Raw genomic sequence first — 26,548 nt, 5'->3', positions numbered from 1 at the left:
AGTTTGTAAGTTGGATGGTGTCTGTCCTTCGACAAAATCTTCTGGTTGTCTTTTCTCCGTCGCACGCGTTTGTCGCGGTCACCTGGGTAGAACCACACGGAGTAGGGCTACGGCAAGTATCAACTCTTGCTCATTGTCAGGCAGTGCATTTTATTTTTATATATACATTGTTTCTTCTGCTTGTGTTAAATATATTTTTTTTCTTTATTATTGCGTTTTCGCGAAATTATTAAGAATATTATTGGTTATTATGAAACAGCGGGTCTGCGGCGCATTTTAATATATCTTTTTAATTAATAAGAGCCCACTTTTTTTTCTGTGTTTATTATTCTAATGTAATTGGTTATTATAATTATCATAATACATGCTTACTTGTTATAATTGTTGCAGTAATATTTGAATTTACTCTATCAAAATAATAACAATATTTTTTTTATATGATAAATTGGTACTGTCTTATGTTGACACTTTAATTCAAAAATACATTTTTTTTTATTTATTTATTTATTCTTTATTACGGAAATACAATTCCAATTACAATTATTTTTACAATATATATACAAATATTATAATATAATATTATATTATATTATATATAAATATATATATATTTAAGCTCCGAGTAGCTCGGATCAGCTCGGAACTGTTTGGACATCATTAGAACACGTGTAAAGTAATTAAACTTGAACTCCGCGAAGAATTTTTACAATTTGTGCCAACATTTGACATGACGGGGAAGGGATTGGCAAAATTAATTATTGATAATCTTCAAAAATATGACATAGGTACCAAGTACTTAAGAGGCCAAGGATATGATGGGGTAGCATCCGTATCAGGTAAATTAAATGGAGTTTAAGCATACATAAAAAAATACACCTATTGGCAATGTACGTACATTGCTCAGCACATTCATTAAACCTGGCAATTTCTAAATCGTGTAGTGCAGCAGAAATAAAAGATTGCTTATCAACTTTAGGTAAAGTCCGTGACTTTTTTTATTAGATTAAGATCTGTTTTACATCATCAAATTTAAAGTTTTTCCGAGATATCATAAAAAAAAAAAAAAACGTTGAAAAGAATTTGCGCAACAAGATGAATCGAAAGATTTTATGCAGTTACTGATTTTATAGAGCTTTATAATCACGTTATTGAATTATTAGAAACAATATCTCAGTGGGTTGATAATGAAACATCTAGTAAGATAAATAGTCTTAGAAACGCTGTATTAGATTTAGAATTATTGATATCTCTGTCGTTGTTAAACAAATGATTTAGTGTAGGATTACCTCAATCAAAATTATTACAAAATCCAAATATTGACTTAAAAATAGCAGTAAAACTACCTAGTCAATGATATAAAACAGTAGTTACAATAACTCAGAAAAAAGACTGAAGAAATTTTTAAAAACATATTTGGACAAGTAAAAATATTAGCTGACAATTTTGATATTGAAATTAAAATTCATAGACTTTCAAACAGACAAATTCATAGAAATAATGTTCCAGCAAGTTCACCAAAGAAATTTTACAAAGCATCAATATTTATCCCATACTTAGATAAATTCATTAGTGAGTTAGACGATTGGTTCATAAATCATCAGTAACTTTTTCGAATTTCGACTCTTTGTTTCAAGAAAACGATCACCTCAAAGACTTTAAGAATCTTTCACATAAATATATTAAAGATTTACAGAAAAACGGATCTTCTAACATCATATTTGTGTCAGAATATAAGTTGTGGCAAAGAAAACTTTTGCAAACAAATTATACACCATAAAATGCTCTGAAGGTTTTAAATTTATGTAACATGTCTATTTACATAAATATTTTTAAACTTCTCAAAATTTTGGCTAAATTTCCGGTCTCTTCTTTATCAAATGAGAGAACTTTTTCAAACTTGAAGAGGATAAAAACTTATCTTAGAAATTCCATTCCAGAGGTACCTATTAATTTATTTATAAAATAATAAATAACAGTTTAATTATTATCTATATTTTTATTTTTTTTAGGGAAGACTTAATATGGATGTTATGTTATCTATAAATTCGAAAGATAAAATTACAACAACAGAGGTAATTGAAGAACTGGCGAAAAAGAAAACACGTTTACCTATTTCAATTTAAAATTTGAAATGAAGAAAAGTGAAAACTAAAAGACAATATTGTAATTAATTATTTTATTTTACAAATTAACTGATATTCTAATAGTTTTAATTAACTTACACATTAATTTAACTAAAATTGTGATTTTTTTTCAGTTATATAATAATATTGTTTGTATTCATTCTATCTCTTTATTTCTTGTTTCAAAGCAAGGGGAAAGAAAAGCTTTATCATATGACTATTATAAATTTTAAACCCCCCTACCTCCAAAGAAATTATTGAAAATACGCCACTGACCGTCATTATTTTCTAAACATATATCACCATCACACTGCCCTTTATTAAAATATAATATTTTTCATAACTATTAACAATTGTATTGTATTTGTAGGTTATACATTAGACCTTACTTTTTGACACTTGCACTTATCGTCACCTCAGTTCAAGACTGCAATAACTCAAAACGAATATTATTGAGATATCGATGCCTCAGTTCAAGACAGTAATAACTCAAAAATATTCATAATTGAGTTATTTACGTAATATTATTTGCAAAATTACGTCGATTTCGATTCTATAACGCAATAACTTTTAATTGTATTATTCACCTCTAGAGGTCGTTTATTTCATTTTAGAAGCAGTAGTTTCATAATTTGAGTTATTGCAGTCTTGAACTGAGGCGTCCATATATTGTAATAGATTTATTGAACATGGTCTGCATTCATCAGTGTCATAAACAATTATTTTAGTAACTTTTAATTCCTATAAAACGTAGTGCTTTAACTGATTTTCTGATTAGAAGTGATTTAATTTTTTTAAAACCTGACATATTTAATTTTAATCATAAGTAATTTTTATCCATTTCACCTGAACAAGTTTTCCCTTTCAAAATTAAAGTGTTATCTGGTAGGCATTTAAAAAACAATGCTGTCTTTTGTGATAATTTACAACTTTTCTAACTATTGATTACACAAAGAGCCATTTACAGAAGCACTTTTTTCATCACATATTTTACGAACAATTATATTACAACGATTCTTCCGATTTCCTAAATAGCATTGACTTGTTTTTAAATTAGAATAACCAAATTGAGTTGCGAAATATTCTGTTTTTTCTTTTAATATTGGTCCACTTATAATTAAATTGTTTTATTTCTACACTGAGTAAACCATTTCAATAAACATACCTCTACATTTGGATATTCTGATGGTTTCGATTTTTTATTTTTAACTTTATTCTCTTCAATATTTTTTTTTTAATATCCACTTTATTTTTTAAAAATCTTGACAGCGTATTTGAGAAATATTAAATTCTTTTGCGAAGTCTTGTTTTTTTATCAGTTACCTTTCTCCACCAAGTTCATAGCATAAACTTTGTTAGCTATAGTTAAATGATTTAACTTTCGTTTTTGAGTTGTGTCTATAAACATATAAAAATACGCACTCTGGACATATAACACTAGATAAATACACAAGTAAAAACTAGTGCATACTGATATTATTGTGCATAATCAGTTTTTATCTACTTATTATCTTTATATTACATTAGAGTAGATAAAATATAATATGTTTTAAAAATACTTAAATATAATATACTTGACTTTTCAAAATTTTTTTTCAATATAAAAAGAATTATAATACTTGAGTTTTATTGAAATTTCTTAAAGAATCTAGTTTTTATTCAAATTATCGAGCTATAGTGATTCGACTAAAATAACTATTATAATTACGATACTATTGATTTAGTACATAACAAAAAAATATCTAATTATTCAATGTACAGTCATATTAAGTAAATTTAAAAAACTGAATTTAATTCATATTATAAATATACATAATTTAAACTTTTTGCAATAAAATTAAATTATTAAATTATTCTTTTATGAAACAAAAAAATAATTAAAACCAAAATACAAAAAATTCATCATAATAAAATCAATACAATCTTTGTTTTACTCAAATTCTAAAACCTAAACCAACATTTATCCTTTTTTCAATGATTTATTTAAGTTATATTTAAATATATAATATATTTTAATTCGATGGTTACATATAGAATAATATAATATAATATTCTACGCACGTCTATGATTATTTTTGTGCTAAAAGTTATTTAAAAGGTATCATTTCCATTTAAATAATCCTAAGTTAATGAATTAATTATGAATTTAATTTGCATAATACTATTTAAATATTTAAAGAATTCGTAGAATAGTAATGAACCAAATGATTTAATTCCAATATTTAATAAAGAACATTATTTAAATTTAATAAAATACAAAAGTGCTTTTGGTAAAGAAGTTGAATAAAATATTTTCTGGAAAAACGGACGTTATATTTAAGTAGTTATCACTTATTTATAAGCTTTTGAGTGAGACTGAACTCGGAAATAAAAATACTAAAAATATAAAAAATATAAAATTAATATGCATAGTCTCAATGAAAATGCTTATTTCTTTTTTTTCATAATAACGAAATATATTAATTTTATAATTTTCAATAATAAATAAGTCGATTAGTTAATATATATATATATATTATATAGCTATTAATACATTTTAATAAATATTTGTGTATAAAAATAGTTGAACTTTAAAATTGAATGCCCATTGTTTTAAAACATAGATGGTTTAGAAAAGTTATTAATGGAAACTAGCATACTCCATATAATTCTGATACACATGCGACATCATAAAACAAGTATTATTATCTTCTACAAGTTATCATTAATGTGCAAGACTCATTTAGTATAAATGTTGTGCCTCCTGGGCAATATTGAATAAAAACCATACCTAAGATCAAAATAAGAATAAATATAAGGAAAAAATTAAAAAAATATTTAAAATAATGATATAATTAAGCAAAGTATCTGTTTATATATTTTTTAAGACATAACTATAATAAAGTAAAAATATAACTCTAAATTTGTACACATATACCTTTACTAAATTAAAAATTATATTCATAGTGTATGTTCTTTAAATAAAACGAACAAAATTTGGTTTAGTAATTATTGATAAAATTGTGAACAAATTACGTTTTTAATAAATTTCGAATAAATCTTTTTTAGATTATTTTATAATAATTAAAAAAAATAACTTTCTTAGACAGTAAATGTTAAACAACTTTTTACATTCATATTTTATATTCAAAATTTAAATTTTTAAATATTAGGAATGATGATTAAATCAATATAATGATTTGAAAAATATTGGTCATTTTAATCTTACAGAATTTTTATCATATTTTGAAAAACCAAGAAATGTCTTAAAATGCCTTGTTATATTCAGGATGCATTTCAAATATAAGTATCAACCAATTAAAGTTCTAATTGTGTTGACAATTAGTAATTATCAATTATTAATCTTATAAATAAGCACTATATTATTTTTAAGTTTTTTTCTTCAATTCAATAATGTTCAATTAATAATTTTAGTTCTGGATTCTTAAAATTTGGTTAAAATATATTTGAATTTTATACCTTTTATGAGGCAAAAATGGAGTATTCCTATCATTAGTCAGCACATGATATAACTATGAATATCCTCCCTTTTTCCTGATACTAGAAACGCCACTGTCGAGTATGTAATATGCATAGTCAACCCATTTGAAACCATGTGAGTGTAAAAAAGTTATTTTCACACTAGTAATAGTGAGTGTAAAAAAGCTATAAAAAGTTTCCTATTTTTTATTTTATTTTACATTTTAAGCTCTTATTTTTTAAATGGGAAATTTATTACACACGGTCCACTATTCCATTCTTCCCCTAGGACACTTCGGAACAACCTGTGTTTTTATCTGACACCCGACTGCTATTAATCTCGTCGTCGGTTTCAAATCGATTGCGTGTCCATCACTGGTGTAATACCTATATACTATTTTTATTTTTAAAAGATATATGGTAGCATAAGAGTAATACGTTTCCTCAAATACGAAGTGCAGTATTGTTTTAAAATGAGAATTTACAAATGAAACTTTTTTATATTTATATAAATCAAAAACATTTTCAAAGATTCGTAATTATTGTATAATTATTACATAATTGAACGAGAGAATTATAATAAGAACTTAATAACCTAAAAATCTTCAAAAAATGCACACAAAAAAAGTATTAAAATAATTTATAAACATCAAAAAATGACTATAAAAATACCTAAAATGATTATGAACATTTTTATATATGTATGTATTTATTAAATTTAATTAAAGTTATATAAATACTTTTAAATAATAAAGGTGTTACACTGAACTATTAAAGTATATTTAATATTTTCAAATAAAAAAAATCGGCGATTGTTCTATAGTAAAGTTTTATAAGTTGAAAAACTTTCCACTTCCACAGATGTGATTGGCGCATGTTTAATAAAAATGATTTCATCTGCATTCAAATCTTCTGGCAAGCCTTCTTTTGTCAATTTGTGACCTTCCAATGTTTTTAAAATAATCTGCATTATTTTATAACCACTATTTTTGTTAAAAACGGTTTTAAATTTTTTTTTGAATTTCACGCCCAACTATATTTCGCGCTTGTTGAATTTTATTTTTTTCTTCTTCTACAACTAGTATAGCATCGGCAAGACATATTTTTTACGATTCTAATCTGGTTATTGAATATAGTAGCGATCCAAAATTTAATTTAATGTAAACGAAGTTTAATTCTAACTCTGGATAGACGATCAAATTAATAACTTTTTCAATGGAAGTCGCATTTTTTTTGTCCAGTTTCATGATGATATTTTTAATTATACCAAAATTCTCACAATAATAAAAAGCTGCCGTTATTCATGTCCCAATCTAGTTAACAAAGGTTATGGGGGTAATGGACACTTTGTATTTAGGCATTTTTAATCAATAATATTAAATATTTAAATCAAAGAGTCAGTCATAACAGTCGAAAATCAATAAAATAAACACGTCCGTCATTCACAATTGCAATGTCACAATGTCGTAAAATTATTGGAGTTCATACAAATTAATCTATTCTGGGTAAACCAATTAAATCGAAATTATAATAATATAGAGGTTTCACACTTCAAAATAACGCACATCAGAACCGGGCCTGAAATAAATTTGAAACGAAGATACGAAATTATGTCAATAATACGAAAATAGCTGAAGGATTCAGCTATAAAATATGTTATAAATAATTTTATCAAAACAATATGAAATAAAATATGTTCTTTCAACAAAAAAACTTAAAAATACTTACAAAAGTAGAAAAATGCATAAAATGCACGGTTTGGGCCGGGTGCAACAAATATCATGCCGCACTCCCGGACACCGACTTGTGTGTGTCGCACACCACCGACTAGCCAATTGTTTTGGTGGTGTTGTGATAGCTCAACTAGTGATGTTCAGGTTCGCCTCGCAAATACTTGTGAGCTATGTTATGATGTTGTGTGTAGGAGTGTGTATATATGTATGTGTATTTTGTGTGCTTAAACTAAAGAAAAGGGGTAACTATTATAAATAAATGGTAAACTATGTGGTAACTATAGTTGCTGAGTATTAAATAGTATTCAAAAATAATAACAATAATAATAAGGTAAAAGATTCACAGCAACACGGAAGTTATAAAATATAAATTAATTATGGCCCTTCTGGCCCAGCACAAAAAAATGTAATTATAAATATAATAATTCAATTGCCTGCTTTGCACACCGATAAAAATACTAACTAAACAGATAATATAAATAAAATTCCCAAGTTAGTCGGAGTACTGGCGAGCTGCAATCTGTACTTTAATCTAATTGATAATTAAAATTTACACGCACAATTTAAATTCGTTTACATACAGTAATATAATTTAACACACGATATAAAATAAATTGAAATAATAAATATTACGGCGATTCGCGCACGTATAAATAATTATAATATAAAAAACTCACGGCGATTAGCGCACGTAAAATAATATAATAATAATAATACAGAGATTCGTAAAATACAGCACATATAACACGTAAAATACACTTATGGCAATTCGTGCTCATAAATTATATTTTATGAAGTTGTGACGATTCGCGCCTATAACAATAATAATAAAAAACTTATGAAAAACTTCTCGTACACGTATTCAATACGGCGACTGAAAGGAGTCAGACTAGACGAGAATATAGGAAAACACATGACACATTTAAATTATCTTATTATAATTTACGATAACAATTAACATAAATTTATATCTAATGTTTTATGTAATGCGTGTGCGTGTGTGTGTGTTAATTGGTCGGTAGTGATACGATAAAGAATAATTATAAAATCACGGTGGCAAGTATTACTACGCAACCACCGCGATTTCGGTGAGAACATGCACCAAAATTGCTAAAAAATGACCTTACAACTAAGAATTACCGAAAAAATGCAATACAATTCAATATAAAATTTGTACCATTGAGTTCTGCATGGCACAAGTCAAATTTCTATAAAGATAAGCCTCGAATACAAGCATTAGATAAAAAGATGCAAATGCATCAAGTTCCGGGCCCTAATAATAATATACATACAGTTTCTATACGCGTGAAATGTAAAAAGTTAATTAATATAAAATAACCCAACATAATTACGTTACGAGTAAACCAAAAAACAGTTTATTTCGTTTTCATTTGTATATACCACTTTAAAACTTAAGTTGTAATATTTCACGTCGTGTATATTAACAGAATAGTAAAAACAAAAATTAATTGAAACATCAAAAAAAGAAATAAATAAACTATCTATTTAATCGTGAATACTCGAAATATTATTTGGTAAAAATTGTATATCCATTGTTTTTATTAAATGTTTAATATGAGTAGATAAAATATTAGAAATATGAACTATAGAAACAATTTCATTTTCTTTATTAAAATTCTGAGTACAGCATCAAATGTATTAATTTTATAATATGGAGTACTTTTTGTTCAACACTTTTTAGAACATTATGCAAGTCTTAATAGTGAAATTTTCTGAATTTTCAGTAATTAACCAGGAATTCACAGAAACCTAGTTAAGCTAATATTGTTTATATAAATGAATATTATATATTATATATATATATAGAAATAAATAAATTAATGCGTAGCCTGGAGTATTATTATATGCAATATACGCCCGGTTTCGAATGAAAAATTATTCATCAGGTATGTATAAATTCAATACAATTATTATTTATTGACTTTATATATACCTGAGGATGAATTTTTGATTCGTAACTGTTCGTACATCACATGTATAATTATACACTAAGCTATGCATTAATTCATTTATCTTTTTATTTATATATTCATTTACGAGTATTAATTATTTATTAATTTTTGTTTTATTTTATTATTTTATTATTAATTTCGATTGTCTTATTAAGAATAGATAATTTAAATTCAGAAAATTGTTATAATCTGTAAATACTCACTTAAATTTTTAACAGACACACTAAGATTAAAATAAAAATTAACCTGTACATGTTACTAAATTTTATGTTTTAGTTTTTATTACATACAATTCATAAAAATTAACCTGTACATGATACTAAATATAATGTTTTAGTTTTTATTACATACAGTTCATGTACAAGAATACATGAAATACATATTTAATTTCGATAACTTAAAAAAAGATTAATCTTATAGTTATTTTAATTATAATTTTAACTTTTAAAAAAAATAATGATAAAGCAATATTATCTTATATTAAATTTTAGTTGATAATAAATAACCCAAAATTAAATTACCTATCTACTCAAAACCATTTTTTATTTACAATTTTTATTATTTCTTCAAAATTTTAACACATCTGCCTTTAGAGACTTGCTCAATTCCTTTGTATCCCCCTTAACTTTAGTATTTAATTATTTTTCTCTTACATCAGAATTATATATCCGTTCTTCTAAAACATTTATTTATGGCATTATTTTTTTTATTTTACATAATTTGCAATAAAAAATTATTATAAATGTACAAGCGTATAAGTAGTTTCTAACTAGTTATCAAATATTTCATATGTACAAGTCCTATAATATTCTAAAAAATGTAATTTCTCATGATATAGAGTAATAATATGAAAATAATTCTTGATATAAAAGAAAAATGACTAAAACAAAGTTATCAAAGTAAACATTGTTTAAAAATATTTTAACTAATATCAAAATATTAATTAGCTATTTTGTGTATGTTCGTATAAGATGCAATGTGTACAAATCAAAGTTATTTATAATTTAAATGTTATAAAGTATATAATATTAATATAATTATATTAATTACACAATGTAAATAATATTTATATTTTCAACTATCAGTTAATGTAATTATTATTTACGTTTATAGTCAGTGTACAAAAATTTTGTTTGAAATTAAAAATCAATTACTAACGTCATAGATATTTAATCATCAAGTAATAAAAATTATTATAATTATTAATAAATGGATGTTTTACATCATGAAGACATTTTTCCAAGTTCAGTCCATTAAAACTTTTCTTTATTTTACTTACAAGTCACAATTAATCGAAAATAATATCTTATTAACTTTTAATAACTTATAGTCAGTCGTTCTTAGGTGGTGCGATGGTATCGCATCCCCTATGTGAATGTATGTTTTCTTACATTTTGCATATAAAAAATTATTTCAAAATTGCAATTTTAGTATTATTAAAGTTGATTTATTTTTCAAAACATAAAGGAATTTAATGTAAAATATATTTATAACAAATTTATTGTCAATTATAATTCTTACCACTTCCTAATGTAATTAATTTAATAGCAATCAAAAATATTATAAATAATCTTAATTCTGATCAACTAATAAACGCGCTTCGGTTGTGAATCAGACAGGCATTATGTGTTTGATACGGAAGACCCGCAGACGAAACTAAAAACTTGTTTTCAAAGCATATATATATATATATATGGTTATCAAAAGCTACATAACGGCGCACAATAGATCAATAGATTATCCTTTGATACAAGAGACATATTTTTATTATTATTATTATTATTATTTTATTATTTATGAATCGATTTTTCTTAATAATATTTCTATATAACAATATTCTTAAATATCTAAATAAGATTAATTTATATTTTTGTAATACTAATATTTTATATAAGTACTGGGCGATAAAAAAAAAAAAAATTAAATATCATCCTTGGGTTACCACGATCACTATTTTCTAAATCGGTAAATTGAATTACCGAATTTAACCAATTTTTATTAACTTAAATAAATCTCTCTTTAGTGTACCTCATTCCAGCGAGATTGAAATTCGGATTCAAAATGAAATTTTTTTCTTTAAATAAATGATTTTCATAGCAGTTTAGTTGAAATATGTTTATAACCTCTTTTTTAACAAATAAAAACTGGTCATCGATAAATTTACTTTCCGAATTTCTCATTATATTAAATAATTCTTATTGGAAAATATTTATTATATTTGATACTGTAGTCACTGTATTAAAAATAAATATATTCCAATTATTAATGGTAACAATCAGTGGCGTATATAAGGGGTGATGTGGGGATCAGATTCTTTCTAAACATTTTTTTAAATGTTATAAAATAATGTTTTTAGTGTGAGAGTGTTAGAAACGTAAAAAAAATAATGATTTGTTTGCAAATTATCCTCCCCTCCATATAAAAGTTATGTATACGCCACTGGTAACAATGTATTATGAAAATAAGTTATACAGTGAAACTTGTATAACATATTTCATTTTATACTTATTATAATTTGTAAGTACAACTAATAAAAAACTTTAAAAAATTAATTTGGTTGACGGGAGTCGAACTTCATTAAAGTGTCAGCCATGGATATTATAGATAATAATATTATATATAATATTTATTAATTCAAAACTTTTTCAAATAATTTTCAAAATGTTTATACGAGTATTTTACTATTTTCTTATTAATTTAAAATGAGCTCTTATTACACGTGTTATGGAATTCATGTGTCACGTGAAATACGTGTTTAACCAAAATATATATCCGTTTTTATAATGATAAAATTAAAATTAGTAATTTTATATTTTAGTACTTGAAGTTTTAATAAAATATTATTTGTACTAAATTAAAATAAGGTAATACGTTTTTATCATATTTTGAAAAAACACGTATTTCACGTTTACACGTGAATTCCTTAATACGTGTGATAAGAATTTTACTAAAAACCATAACTTAACTAACCATTAATATTACGTAAAAAAACAAGATACTAAAAAAAAAAATTTTAATATTACTTCCAGAGTAGAACAAGTTACAATTCCGATTTGAATGGCAATGCAATATAGTTTCATCTTATTAAAATTGTAAAATTTCAATAAATACTCAAAGTAGAAGGGTTCATCATAAAAAAGTTCAATTAGCAAATTTGATGACTGAAAGAAAAATTTTATAAAACACGTAAAATTCGAAAAAATAAACATTAAAGTGTAAAACGACAGCTGACGACAAATAAAGCGGTCTCTGGTTAAGATGAGTAAAATTTAGATTCTAAATCTGCCAAATTATAATGGATGGGTCTATAAAATACGTCGATAACGAAAAAAATATAACATTTTATTTTTTATTTTATGTCACTTTTGATAGTCTATTACTTTACTGTGCGGCAAAGTCGTTACTTTCTAGCAAGCAATAAACGATAATTTTTGTCGCACATTTTCGTAAACAACTTGCGCTAGTGCTCGACGTGACGAATTTGATGTTATTTACGTCTAGCGTTTAGCGTTAATACAATTCTGAATAATTGCTGTTGTGTATTTGATAAAACAATATCATATGAATTATGTCATATTATAATAATATTTTTTATTGTTAATTTACTCTTTCGCTTTCTAAACTACGAGATTTTCGATTTGTTGTTTAAATAAGTTTTTTATAGTAATAAACAGATATGTAATGTATATTTTTGTATTATGAATATTCAAGAAATATTAAAATTGAAATTTTTTTCGATATCACTTGAAAATGAATTTAAATTACATCATTAGGCAAACCTTTACCTGAATTACTTCATTTAATTCAGAAGTCAAAAATGGGAAATATGGATAATAGTCATCATTTTAATATTGAGCTATTCCAAAATGTACAAATGGATATGTGGGTGTGAAACTACTATAGCATTATTATTTTTCTTTGTTTTATTTATTTATTTTTTTTTTTTTTTTTGAGATGATTTATCATGGACCAGGTGCGAATCCAAGGGGGAGCGAAGAGGCGCACGCCCCCTTCAAATCCCTAAGAATAGGTTTGTGTTAATAATAAATACCAAATAATAAAAGTGTGATTAACTAACAAAATGCACAGACTCGCATGAAGTTAAATTCTCAAATTCACGTGATTGCATACGTGAACTTTAATTTCAAGTACATCTACGCATTTAACTACACGTGAAATAGAGACCTTTAATTTTAACGAATTAGATATTTTTTATCTAATAATTTATTTTTAGATAAAACCTTTTTTGGATTATTTATAAGAGCTACGAAAAAAAATATTTATATAACAATTTTCAATTACAAACGATAGTACAAATCAAGGACTAAAACCATAATCGAAAAGAACCGGTACTGGAACCGGTTAACCTTTAAAATTTAGGAACCGTAAAATTTAGGAACCGTAACTGAAACCGGAACCTTTATTTTCAAAAATGAAAAACCGTAACCGTAACCTTAATTATAAAAGGTTTAATTTAGGTCAGTTATTTAGACTAGTAAAACTATGGTGGTAATGACTATTTTGTTTGTCTTTTTGTCGGTTCAGAAAATAAAAGTCAAATCTTTTTATGTTTTTATTATTTTGTGTTGTAAACTGTAATAGTGTAATGCATATAATAAGTAAATTTGTAATATTATTATCATTACTATTTTTTTCTATGTTTATTATTATATTACAATTTACAATAAGTATATCATCCATCTTGTCTATTAAGTATTAAATATAATTAATGTTTATACAAATTTGTAGCTACAACAGTAGCCAGTATTAACATTGATTCATAATTAAAATTAAATTTTAAATTAAATATATTTACTTCATCAAATCATAATATTTCACAATACTACAAAATATTTAACAAATTATTACTATGAATTGGAATAAAATATAGCTGATAATAATATATAGCTGATATAATATATATTATATATATATAAAGGTATATATTTAATATATTTATAATTATTTTTTTTAACTATTCATAATACCTTCTATTTTCATGAAATTAAACAATTAAAATTTAAACAAGAATAAATAATTTCATATTATTTTTTAATAAATCTCCAATAATCAGAATTAACTTAACCGGTTCTAGAACCCTTACTTTTTTTAAAAACCGAAACCGTAACCGAAACCCTTAAAAAATTAATTGAACAACCAAAACCAAAACCGGAACCGAAAAAACCTATAGATTCCAGTCCCTGGTACAAAGTCTCAAAATAACTTATTAGCAAGGAATTATATAAAATTCAACTTATAATCTTCAAATATTTTATACTGTTATTACTCTCATAATTAAAACAGTAATGTATAACATGTATTTTTAATTCACGCACATTTTTAATAAATTTTTTTCATCAATTTCCACGTTTTAATTAAGTTTACCACGAGCTACAATACTATATTTCATGTTCCTTAGATTTTTATCGATGGATTAAATTACGATCTACGAACATATATAATTATATTATATTAATAATAATAATAATTATATAATATTAATTATATTATTATTATATAATTATTTATGCCTAATTGATTTTTTTACTGTATGTATGTATTAATTTATACATTATAAATGGGATAATATTTCTAGTAAAATAATCTATTAGATACGTATTTTATGTAAACACCACAACAACAACTTTGTGCTAGTATATAATAACGTATATTTAAAATAATATACAAATAAAATTAAAAAATCTCGTTTACAAATTTTACACATAGTAAGTAACCACAAAAAAAAAAAACTCCCTGTTCAATTAAGCAAAGTATATATATTTAAAACGGAACAACAAGGAAATTCACTTACCTGTGATAACAATACTAATCGTGCAGACGACGAGCAGCAATTCGGAGCACTGGTGGCAGAATCCGGGCCTCAAAACCATGATATATATTCTATCGCAGTTTTTATAAACCGTAATCGTATTCAATCAATTCGTTAAATGAACGAATTGCGATTCGTTAATATTTTACTGTTGTGTACAAGCGATTTTTGGTGATATCACGTGGAATTCACAACACTAAGTCCGGCAGCGTGAGATGACATAATTTTCCACAGAAATGAACTCCACGTGTAATGTGTAAGCGATTTAACCCGGTAAATTGGTATCTAAAAAAAAAAAAAAAATTAATTAAAGCAATCAACAAATTCTATCAAAACTATAACTTGGATTAGGTAAATCGTCAACACAAGATATTTTACGGCGTATACAATGCGTATAATTTGCTTGTAGTATTTACTCGTAGTACCTATACCTAGTATACATTTTATAATTTTCGTACACGTATAACCATTAGCATCTGTAATAATCATCTATTTTTTACTAAATATAAATGATCTTTTAACAAATAAATAGTATTCAATATAAAAACATTTACATTACACACGAATACACTTTTATATATTTGTGTGTGTGTGTGTGTGTATATATATATATATAGTAATGTATAAATTCTATATGAATATAATTTATACACTTATCTATTCATTTATTTATTATGCATACATATTAAATAATAATATATACGCCAAAAGTTTTGGCCAAGAGAACCCAGTAATAATTAATAATGATAACAACAGTTGAACAAGTTCGGAAATTATAAAAATTAGAGCACGTTCACTGTTGTACAACGCACAAAATAATAATAATTGTAAGCCATTGTTTGGTGTACTAAGTTTTCTCATATGCACGTTTTTGTTTTGGTTGTGTTTCGAAATGATGCATCAACGCATAGTCATATACTGATTCGTAATCACCGTGGAGTAGACACTTTTTACGATATGAAAGAGTATGGTATAAACCCTAGCGGCTTTGACACAATATTGTTGGAGCTCATTTTCTGTCGTACAAATATGTATATGTTTGGAATGTGACGACAAAGTTCTACGAATCACTTCACGTGCATATAGTGTCTTTTGAAGAGCTAGGGTGCTGCGTAGAACTCATTAGCGCTGTGCATTATGTGTACTCGAAATTTCCATGGTTCTGGTTATGATGGTGGTGCTCGTATTCGGGTGGAATATTTATTTAATTTAAATATCATACATATTACTTTCTGAGTATATGCAAATGTTAACATTAAATAATTGATTGACACCAACTGACAGCAAGGTTTTCAACGGACATTGTTGTATCCGAGTACTTATAGCCGTACTTATTGCCTATCGACGGTGTGGTTTGAGCTATGTACTGCCTCACTAGCTTCTAAAATATGGCTCGCAACTAGGGTTTTTAATGAGAAACCCTCACAAATCGGGTATCAACAAACTAAAAATCTAACCCTGTTCAATGTAGACACCGTTTAAACCCAATCCAAATATACAAGGGCCACTAAAAGCTAACCATCTAATTCTCCAAATTATTCCCGAAATCATTCATTGACATATCTAAATAATTTGTGTTTATTCTTGTACAATATAAAATACAATATACATTGTACATATACATACAATTTGCAAAGGATTTATATTTTCAATAAATTCCCGAGCTTATAATACAAGAATCATAAATTAAAAATAGTTTTCAAACAAATTATTATCATATAAGCCTAAAAGCTAATTAGCTTTTGTTAGCTCTTTTAAAAGACACAATGATGTGATGAATGAAATATACTATATTAAATCACCATAACTAACATACACACACATATATATATATATATATATATATATATATATTCTATTCACGTTGAACATAATTCAATGTTTATATAACAGCCGGTCCATTGGCGTGCACACGGGTAGGGCTGATCGAACTTTAGCCCCACCTGAGCTTTTTTTTATACGTGGGTGGGTACTGCCGGTACTGGTACTTTATGATTTTATGAAGTTGTGGCTAAAAGTAGGTATAGCCCTTTACTTTCTAAACGTTTGTGTTTACTCGAAATCCTATATAGAAATTAGAAAGTAATAAGGCCGTTCATGATTGATAACAAAATAATCAAAATCATAGATATTTAAACGATTATTGCAATTTGTGGATATTAAACTTGTTTAATATCTTTGATCAAAATAATATTATGTTTTATCTTCACGTGTGATTATACCAATTAACATAAGCCATCACCTATTGGTTATCAACTGAGTACCGTTTATCATTTGTAATATTTATGCATGCTTTATCATGTGTTATCACTGTTTCGTTTATTTGCCGTTTTTAATAAATAATTATTGTGCGTATTACGTAGGTACTATTCAACTGTAAGTTGTCGGTTAAATTGTAAACTATGTCCTGTGGTTTCTACTCTGTGTCCACATCAATAATTAACAATTATTTAAAAAGTTGACGTGTTTCTTGTGTATAACTGTACAAGTTACAAGTTACAAAGTTACATAATTTTTTTAATATGTCTTGCCAAAATGATAAAGAATATTGTCTGTGGGGTAGATTGAAAGTTAAATGGCCCATCTCATCACTGAGAATAAGTTCTTATCGGTGATGATGGAATGCTATTAAAAGATAATTATACATAATAAATAGATTACATTATATACACTGGTACATTACATAAGCTAATTGTTTTATTAGATTATATTTGATTTACATTTTAAATCAATATCGATGAATTGTACGTGTGAAATAATGAAAACTGATTGTTTACATTTGCCAGTGACAAACAAAAGGGTTACTTCGAAATTTATATTGAAAATTTCAATAATATTTTTGTTTTATGACTAGGAAAAAGGGATGGTTGATCAGATTGAATTTGGCCATACCATAACTGACTCAGAGATTTGCGCATGCCTATGAGTCTTAAATCCGAAAAATGCTCAAAAACAAATAAAATCTGGATTTTATTTTACATTTTAAGTGGTGATAATTTTATTTAAGTCAAGACTTAGGAACAGCCAACACGAATCATATTCCATAGTATAAATGAGTATATAATTTAACTACGCGTAATTTAGAGACTTCTAGTATAAATCAATTGGTCGATTATAATTATTTTATTGACTCAAATTTTTGTATTTTTTGTACAAACATGAAGTATATATCATACGTGTATGCTGATCTATGCTTGTATGTATATATATTTATATATGTATGTAAATACATATGTAAGCAAGTTCTGATGGGCAGAATCAATGGTAGAAGACCCAGAGGCCGCCCCAGACATAGATGTATGGACACTATAAAATCAGACCTAGCAAAGATTGCACCAGAGACAGAACTAGCAGGAAGTGAAAATAGAGAGAAGTGGCAAGAAATTGTGGAAGCAGCGAAGGCCCTCAACGGGCTATAAAAGCTAAAAAAAAAAAAAAAAATATGTATGTGTGTATGTGTTCTGCAAAATACAGGGACAGCTATTATATACATATAAACGATGGTTCACGTAGGAAGATACAAACAATGCAAATCATTCGACCGTAGAATATTGCGTGAGTAACGGTAGTTATATTGTTCCACAAACGGATTTTACCCTTATTTTTGTATTCTTCCTCGGTCCCACGTTGACCCTTAGGCAGGTAAATTGTGAGTCATATAATTCATGTCTGAATGTTCCACACTATTTACCGAGTAATTACCACGTTTTATTGGATGCATGGTGCATAACGATTCCATGACGATCCAATGGTAATTATACAACCATTTACATTATGTCACGTTTACACTACAATGTATTATACATCATGTATCCTCGTTGTATCACCACCGCCATTTTCAATAATATAATAACATATTTTCACTTAGCATAGTTAAGCAAATTAATAAATAAGTAAACAATTATTTTTATGGTTTTTGTTCATATCTCCTTCTCGATCTATACATACTTTGTAAACGAAAATAGATGGTATTAGATTCCTGGATTTTATAATATGTTGATAATGTTTTATATTTCACAAAATGAACATGATGTACAATTTTATAACATAAATAGTTATTAGTATATTAAATTATTAATTTTTTGTTTAATATACTATTATGTATCCAAAATTATCTTATAAATACACGTTTCCAAAATCAATTAACGTTATTAAATGTTGTAATATTTAATTAATCAAAGTGCCTTTAAAATTATATTATTGTCTAAGAAATAAATAATTTAGATAAAAGTAAGGAATGTACTTCACTATTTTATGTATTGGTTAGTTTTAAGTTTTAAATTTTTATTAACCTAGTAACCAGTATAAATTTTTATATTCCTGTTTCAAATATTCTTTTACAAATTTTGTTGTACAAGAATCGATTTTTAAATCGGGTTTTTATTATTTATACGCATTTAAAGTTTAGATAAACAGAGTGGTTAGGACAGTAATATTTTATTTGGTTATCCCTTATCTTACCATTATTTTAAAAGTTAATATTTCAAATTATAAAGAGTAAAGTAATTTATAATACAAAAATCGATTTAGAAAGTTAAAAATCACCTAATGCATCGTGTTATTATAACAAATATTTTCATATATATCAAACTATATTTCAAATATATTTCTATACACTAATTTATCTCAATAGCTACATAGAATTGTGGTCAAATCATGAATGTCCATGGTAAATATAAATAATTTTAAAGACTTTTATTAAATAACGTTAACTTACAATTACTTTCTATGTACATCAATTCATTCACCTATATACAGTGTTGCGCAATGATATCTAAACATTTTTCTAGATAAAAATAAAAGATAATTGGATACAATTTATAGATAGATTAAAGATAAAACGCTATTTATTTAGATAAAAAAAAAAAGATAATTTTTATTAATTTACACTTTTTTTTATAAATTTATACTACCATTTTCAATATGAGTAGAGTTATCGAAAATTAACATTTAATTTTTAGTGTCCAGATAAATCGTTTTATTTTTTATTTCGATCATTATTAATAATTAGTAATATAATAAATTATTCATAGAGAATTCAATTTTCTTTTTTCAAGAATAACAACAGTAAAATTGATTAGGGCAAATTTTAAAATAAATTAATACAATGACGTATTTTACCATAAGTGTAATAAGCTTAAATTCTGAAAGAAAAATAGTCAAATGCCCTTTTTGACTATGTATGACATTTATTTTATTGCATTTTAAAATCCAGTCTGTCTAGAATTTTACAAAACAAACGAAAGGTCATAAGAATTCGATGAGAAGCCTACTGAAAAACTTTTTTTCAGACCCCAAGAGAATACATACACATATTATGTCCATTTGACACGTTCAATTTTATTTTATTTTATTTTTACTTGTAACGGTACAAATATAGTACGAAAACGTATTTTCAGTCTGAATACAAATACCACCATTGTGATTTCATTCGATAGTTAACATTATAGAAAAATTATTCACGTGTTAAACGGCAATATACATACACCCCACTGTACGTTATTATTTAACTGGCAGTTTGATCTCTAAAATAATAATAGGGTGATTTGATATTTTTAAGAAAAAATTTCATAAATTTTATTTTTAAAGACATCACTAATTCCGTTTTTTTCGGAATTGATTGATAAATAATGTATTATTATACAAATTAATCACCATAAAATGTAGCCTGTGTTACTCAGAAATAATGTAGAATACTATAGACGAAATAATTTTCAAAATCAGTTCAGTAGTTTACGACAGTTTTGGAAATAGATAATGAAAAATTTATTTAGATAAATATAAAAGATAATATGTCCAAAATCATCTAGATAAAGATAAAAGATAAAAAAATTAAAATATCTAGATAAAGATAAAAGATAATTTCATTTTTATCTAGATAAAAAAAAGATATTTTCAAAGAATGTTATTTTTTGGTCAATATTTCATATTCTAATAATATCTATGAAGACTCAATTATAATCATTATTATCAATAGGTACCTAGGTATTTCATGTTTATTGTAGTAATGTAGTGTACCATTAAGCAGTATTTATAAATAATGTACAATATTCAATGACAGTTAATCACTAAAATGTTACACAAAAAAAAAAATAATAATAAATAAAAATTGCTCTGTACGTATCAGGATGAATACAGAATACATAAAAAAATATTTTAAGTTAACAATATTGTTTTCCATATAATATTAATTTGATGATTTCATTATTTTATAACTAGTTAGGACTTTATGGATTCCAAGAGTGAAGTAATGACTATTTAGAGTATGAGTTACGTGTGTATACTAAAATTAAATACATAATATATTTGGAACTCCATGGAAAATTAAGAAATTAAGTTTAAAAATACCAAAAATATTTTCCCGACATGAAAATACAAACAAAATGACATAACAAAAAATATTAAACGAATTATGATTATGAATACGAAATCTAAATGTATAAAAGAAAGTCAAGTTATTTACAGAATTTAAAATTTAAGAACGGCTGGACCGATTTTGATGATCTCTGATTTATTGGATTCATCTCCATACAAGAATAAAAATAACTTTAATCTTGGCAAGAATACAGACAATTATCTAGATAAGTAAAAATTTTATTTTAGATTAGTAATTAAATAACTAAACCATTATTTATCTTGATAAGATAAAGATGACAAAAATTTATCTAGAGAAGTCCCATCACTGGTTCTCGAGATAACTTCTTCTAAACAATCTCACAAACTTTACTTCTATATAATATTAGTATAGATAAATATATTAAGTACATTTATTTTTCAGCTTTAAAATGTAATTGTTATGATTTAATAGCAGTAACAATCGACCTAAACGATTAAAAAAAAAAAAATTAAAAATTAAATAATTAATTATATTTATTAAAAGTATAATTTATTTTAAACAAAAACACACCTTTTTGTGTTTGATCATAAAGTAAAACGTGTTGAATACCCGCTTGTTTTACAATATATATAGATTACACGAGACACAGATTGGTACACTGGTAAAATTAATTCTATTTTTTAATTTCACAAGATTAGGTAACATTGATTAAAATCGAAATGCACGCAGAGAAATTGAGAAAATCATAAATAAATAATAGTTGAACTTATTCACCTGAAATAAAAATATTATGATATTTTGAAACATTGTCGACAATATTTTCTTGCTGTCGATTATTAGTACATTGTTTAATTGATATCCGATATATAATAATAAAAAGAAAAAGAAAAATATTTTTTTAATGTATTTATTATATTAACAAGGTACTATTATTTTACCTTATACACTTTATTATTTTTATTGTATATGAATATATAACCAATTATATTTTCTATAATACCGCAAGATGTAATTCGTATAAAAATATTAGTATAGAGGTAAAATACCTTAAAAAATGCACAGGTTGTCAATCAATTTTAATCATTAAGTTATTGTATAAACTATATAAATCGGCATAAATACTTATTTTTATATACGCCAAGTACAGACGAACTGAGTTCCTTAATAACGTACCATATTATATTTAGTTTATTTGCATAGTACAATTTTAATATTAATATTTGATTGAACAATTGATTTTTCTTTAACACAAAAATAATAATAATAAAAATAAAACAGTCTTTTTCGTATAAAAAATAGCAAAACGTGACTCTAGAGTTAAACCAAGAAACTCAGAGTATTTAATTTCTTTATCAAAAATATTTTTAACCAGAAATTTAATTTCCGTGTACACCCTGTACAAAATGTGATGTTTACATAATACAAATACGCAAATACAAGAAAAAGGGTCCCAAGTCCATAGAATTTTTTTTAAATAAAAGAATATATATATATGATTTTGGATATGCCCAAACAAATTTTGTCAGACCGCCTTAAAAATATACATAATATATTATAACGCAAATACGTTGTATTATGATTTCTGAATACAAAATCCCCCTCTTATTTTAAAGTACCCTTCAGCGCTCATGGTGTAATTCCTATAATTATTATTATACACTAATGATGGTGGGGTTGCACTATTATTCATGGTACCGGTCATTGTGCGGAAATTGATCGAATAATACGAAACGCATGACAGTTGGTTAACAACATTTTATTGCAAACATAAATAGAATAATTGAATGTCTTTTGACTACCATAATATGAGTCTTATGAAAATATAAGGGAAAAATAAACATGTGTGCCATAAATTTATTTAAAAATTTTCATGATTAACTACAAAACATTAGTTTGCGAAAAAAACTATGTATTAAAGGAGGTATTGAATTTATTGATTGCTTTTAGAAAATGTAGGATAACAGTTAAATGAGAATATTATAATTTAAAAATGTATTTGATTATTATACAACCAAGTAATATGTATAGATAGTAAAAATTATTCTTTTAATTAATCTTACTTTTCGTGACACTCGAATCAATAAAAGTCACATTAATCAATATATTTTAATCAATTTCTCACTAATTCATCTATCAAAATGCATAATATAATAAAGACATCATAATTTTCAAATACTTAGTACGTCTTTGTGATGATAAATAAATAGTTTAGTAGCTATAATAAATAAAAAAAAATTCAAGTTAAATAAAATTTAAATTAATTAATTTTTGTTATTTGTAGTCAGTCGTAATAATCATTATTCTGTCTTCATAATAACTTTTCTAATGCAAAAAGGTGTTCAAAAGAATAAAAAATAAATTAAATTTATTTTTTAGTTTTAAAATGATATATTCATTCTTATAATTATTAGTTTATACAATAATTAAATAAATATATGAAATGTCGATAAAATAAAAAAAGTTTAAGATATTCACTGTACTTGTATTACAATAAAACATTTTCAAATTTCAAAAGTCGCTCAGTAATCACTAATTTTTTATCATTGGGGTAAACCCTGCTTATGAGTACCCACTCCCTACCAAAAAAATCATAATTAAACAGAAGGTAGTGTATACCTGTAAACTGCTAGTATTTAAAATGTAGTAATTACATTATAATATAGAATATTTTATCATACAATAACAACAAAATTTAAAATTTAATAATAAACGCATGATTTAATAACAAAATGCATGAACTCATGTGAAGTTAATTTCACAAATTCACTCGATTGCATATGTGAATTTTAATTTTACCTCACTTGCTATACGAGTTCGGCGCCACTGAATATAATTACAGAAACAATAACAAAAAAAAAAAAAAATTAAAATAAATGGATGATCTAAAATAGTTCAAAAAAATAAAATATTGAGTATTCTAATCTGTTTAAATAGCTACCTAATTAATTCAAATTTTTCAATAACATTTAGAGAAATTGATTTCTTCCAAATTATTAAATACATATATTTCAAATGAGTAGTCTCAAAAATAAGCAAATAGAATATGGTTTTTGATCAATGTAGGTATATACACAAACTTTAATCTAATCTCACTATTATTATTTTAAGCTTTTTGGTTTTTGAATAAAATACTTAAATCAAAGATTACTTATTATTATAACTTCAAACCCATATAAATAACTGTTTATTTTACAATAATAAAATGAAAAAAAAATGTGTTTTAGAGAATATATAAAAAAAAAATTAAATATTTCCTATTGTATATTTTTACTTTTTAACAAAACCTATACCTACATTTATAATAGTTGATCAGCAGGATTTCATTTTTTAAATTTGAGATAAATTGAAAAATATTATATGTAACGCGTGTGTATCAACTTTTTACAATCGTAACGAGTGCATTTTTAACACGGTTTATTCTAAAACCACTATTTCAATTTTATAATGTTGAGATCATTTATTTAGATTAAACTCGACGTGAAAAATAGCTTATCCAAACATTTATTATTTAAATTGCTTTGTTTCAAACACAAAGCTTGATTTTATGAATATATTTTCATCGACAACATTCATCATTCACTGTTTTCTAATTAATTAATTAACTTTCATCTTAGAATTATTCATGCACGGTGTTATCTTTATTCTCCCTTCTTCACCAGTGATGATCATGCTAGAGATTATGGTTGACTCACATTTGATGAGATCTTTAAAATAGCGACCGGCCAACATTACTTTGCACCGACATTCATTGCCGTTAAAATACATTATACATAGAAGAAAATAGGTGGGGTGAGCAGTTTTATCAACTAGAGACCGTGTGACAAAGTTTTTCTAAACAGATGAATTGTTCGTGTGAGTAAACTCACAGAACAAAAAAAATATCATTGATAAATTTTTATACGCATATAAACTTTTATATAGATTGCGTTTTTTCGTTGTGAATACCCGCGTGTGCACACACACAAACATTATCATATAAAGCTGCATTGGTACGCGTAAAACGTGTATATTGTATGTGTGTTTATGTCATTAACTACGGTTAGAAAAAGAAAAAAAAAGAGAAAAAAGAGGTGTATGGCAATAGTTTATATCGGGTTTGAGAGATTTGTAAAATCGACAAACGTCGTCCGAAACTAATGGTCCGACACTTTCAAACCTCAAATGCACACTCTCCAGTGCGTCGAAAAGTTCTTCACGGATAACAAGACAACATCAAACCTGATTTCTTGAAAAACGCATAATCATCAGGGGGAGATTTTTTTTCACCATATATTTTTTTTATTTTAACCCTTTGGTGAGAAAAAAATTAAAAAGAGCGAAAATCCACCGAAAAAATTACGCCCAAACCTAAATGAGACGGACGCTGCACCGATGATACAGTTTACCATAGTGTAAATTTAGTGGCTATATAATAATATGATGTATCATTATACTAACCGTTTAGTAGTAAATTCCGGTGGCACCGGCGTAATGTCCTACTGCAGTCATAACGTGCAGACGATGAAAATCCAATTTATTTTATAGCGTACCTATACGATTTATATATCTTGGTAAATACAGAATATCACAAAAAACCGCACAAAATGCGACACACACACACACACGAACACGCGCACCAGGACACACACACACACGCACACACACACACACACACACGCGTACGTACGTACGTACGCACACAAACCAACTAATACGCACACGAATGCGTGACACGTTTTTTCTATTCACAAATTGATTTGGCTATTTTTAACAATTTTCCGTACTCAGCGGTTCGTTTTAAAGACGATCGGGCGACGTGGATGATGAACGCAAACGAAGACGGAACGACAGACGAGCGAAACAGCGAGCGCGCGCGATCGACGACGGGGTACGAAATGAACCTTGGTGGCGGTGAGCTTTTCCCCGTTCGGCCTGCCTCGTCACAGAGATATCATACGCGATTCGCGCGCAACCGGCAGCGCCACCTACCGAACTTTTCCAAAGTCCGTTTCATCGCTGATCATCCACCGCGATCACGGTTTAGGTATCCTCGTGATGGCATTTTAAACCTGAAAACTATTATTACCATCTTAATTGTTACCGCTTACTCTCGC

General features: G+C 25.8%; 1 protein-coding gene across 1 annotated transcript in view; it reads right to left on the bottom strand.

The window, feature by feature from the left end:
• Positions 1-26,344, bottom strand: part of LOC112683661 (zwei Ig domain protein zig-8-like) — a 517,617-nt gene extending 491,273 nt beyond the window's left edge. The window contains exons 1-2 of the mRNA XM_025554794.1: positions 25,893-26,344; positions 15,101-15,403 (exon numbers count right to left, since the gene is read on the bottom strand). Of these exons, the coding sequence (XP_025410579.1) occupies positions 15,101-15,179 (79 nt within the window). The 5' untranslated portion in view covers positions 15,180-15,403; positions 25,893-26,344. The remainder of the gene's footprint in view (positions 1-15,100; positions 15,404-25,892) is intronic.
• Positions 26,345-26,548: the final 204 nt, after the last annotated feature.

Source organism: Sipha flava, unplaced genomic scaffold, assembly GCF_003268045.1.
Source record: "Sipha flava isolate LNK unplaced genomic scaffold, YSA_version1 232_pilon_pilon, whole genome shotgun sequence".
Classification (NCBI taxonomy): Eukaryota; Metazoa; Arthropoda; class Insecta; order Hemiptera; family Aphididae; genus Sipha; species Sipha flava.
Note: the sequence above shows the minus strand (reverse complement) of the source record. Positions and strands in the feature narration are given on the sequence as shown.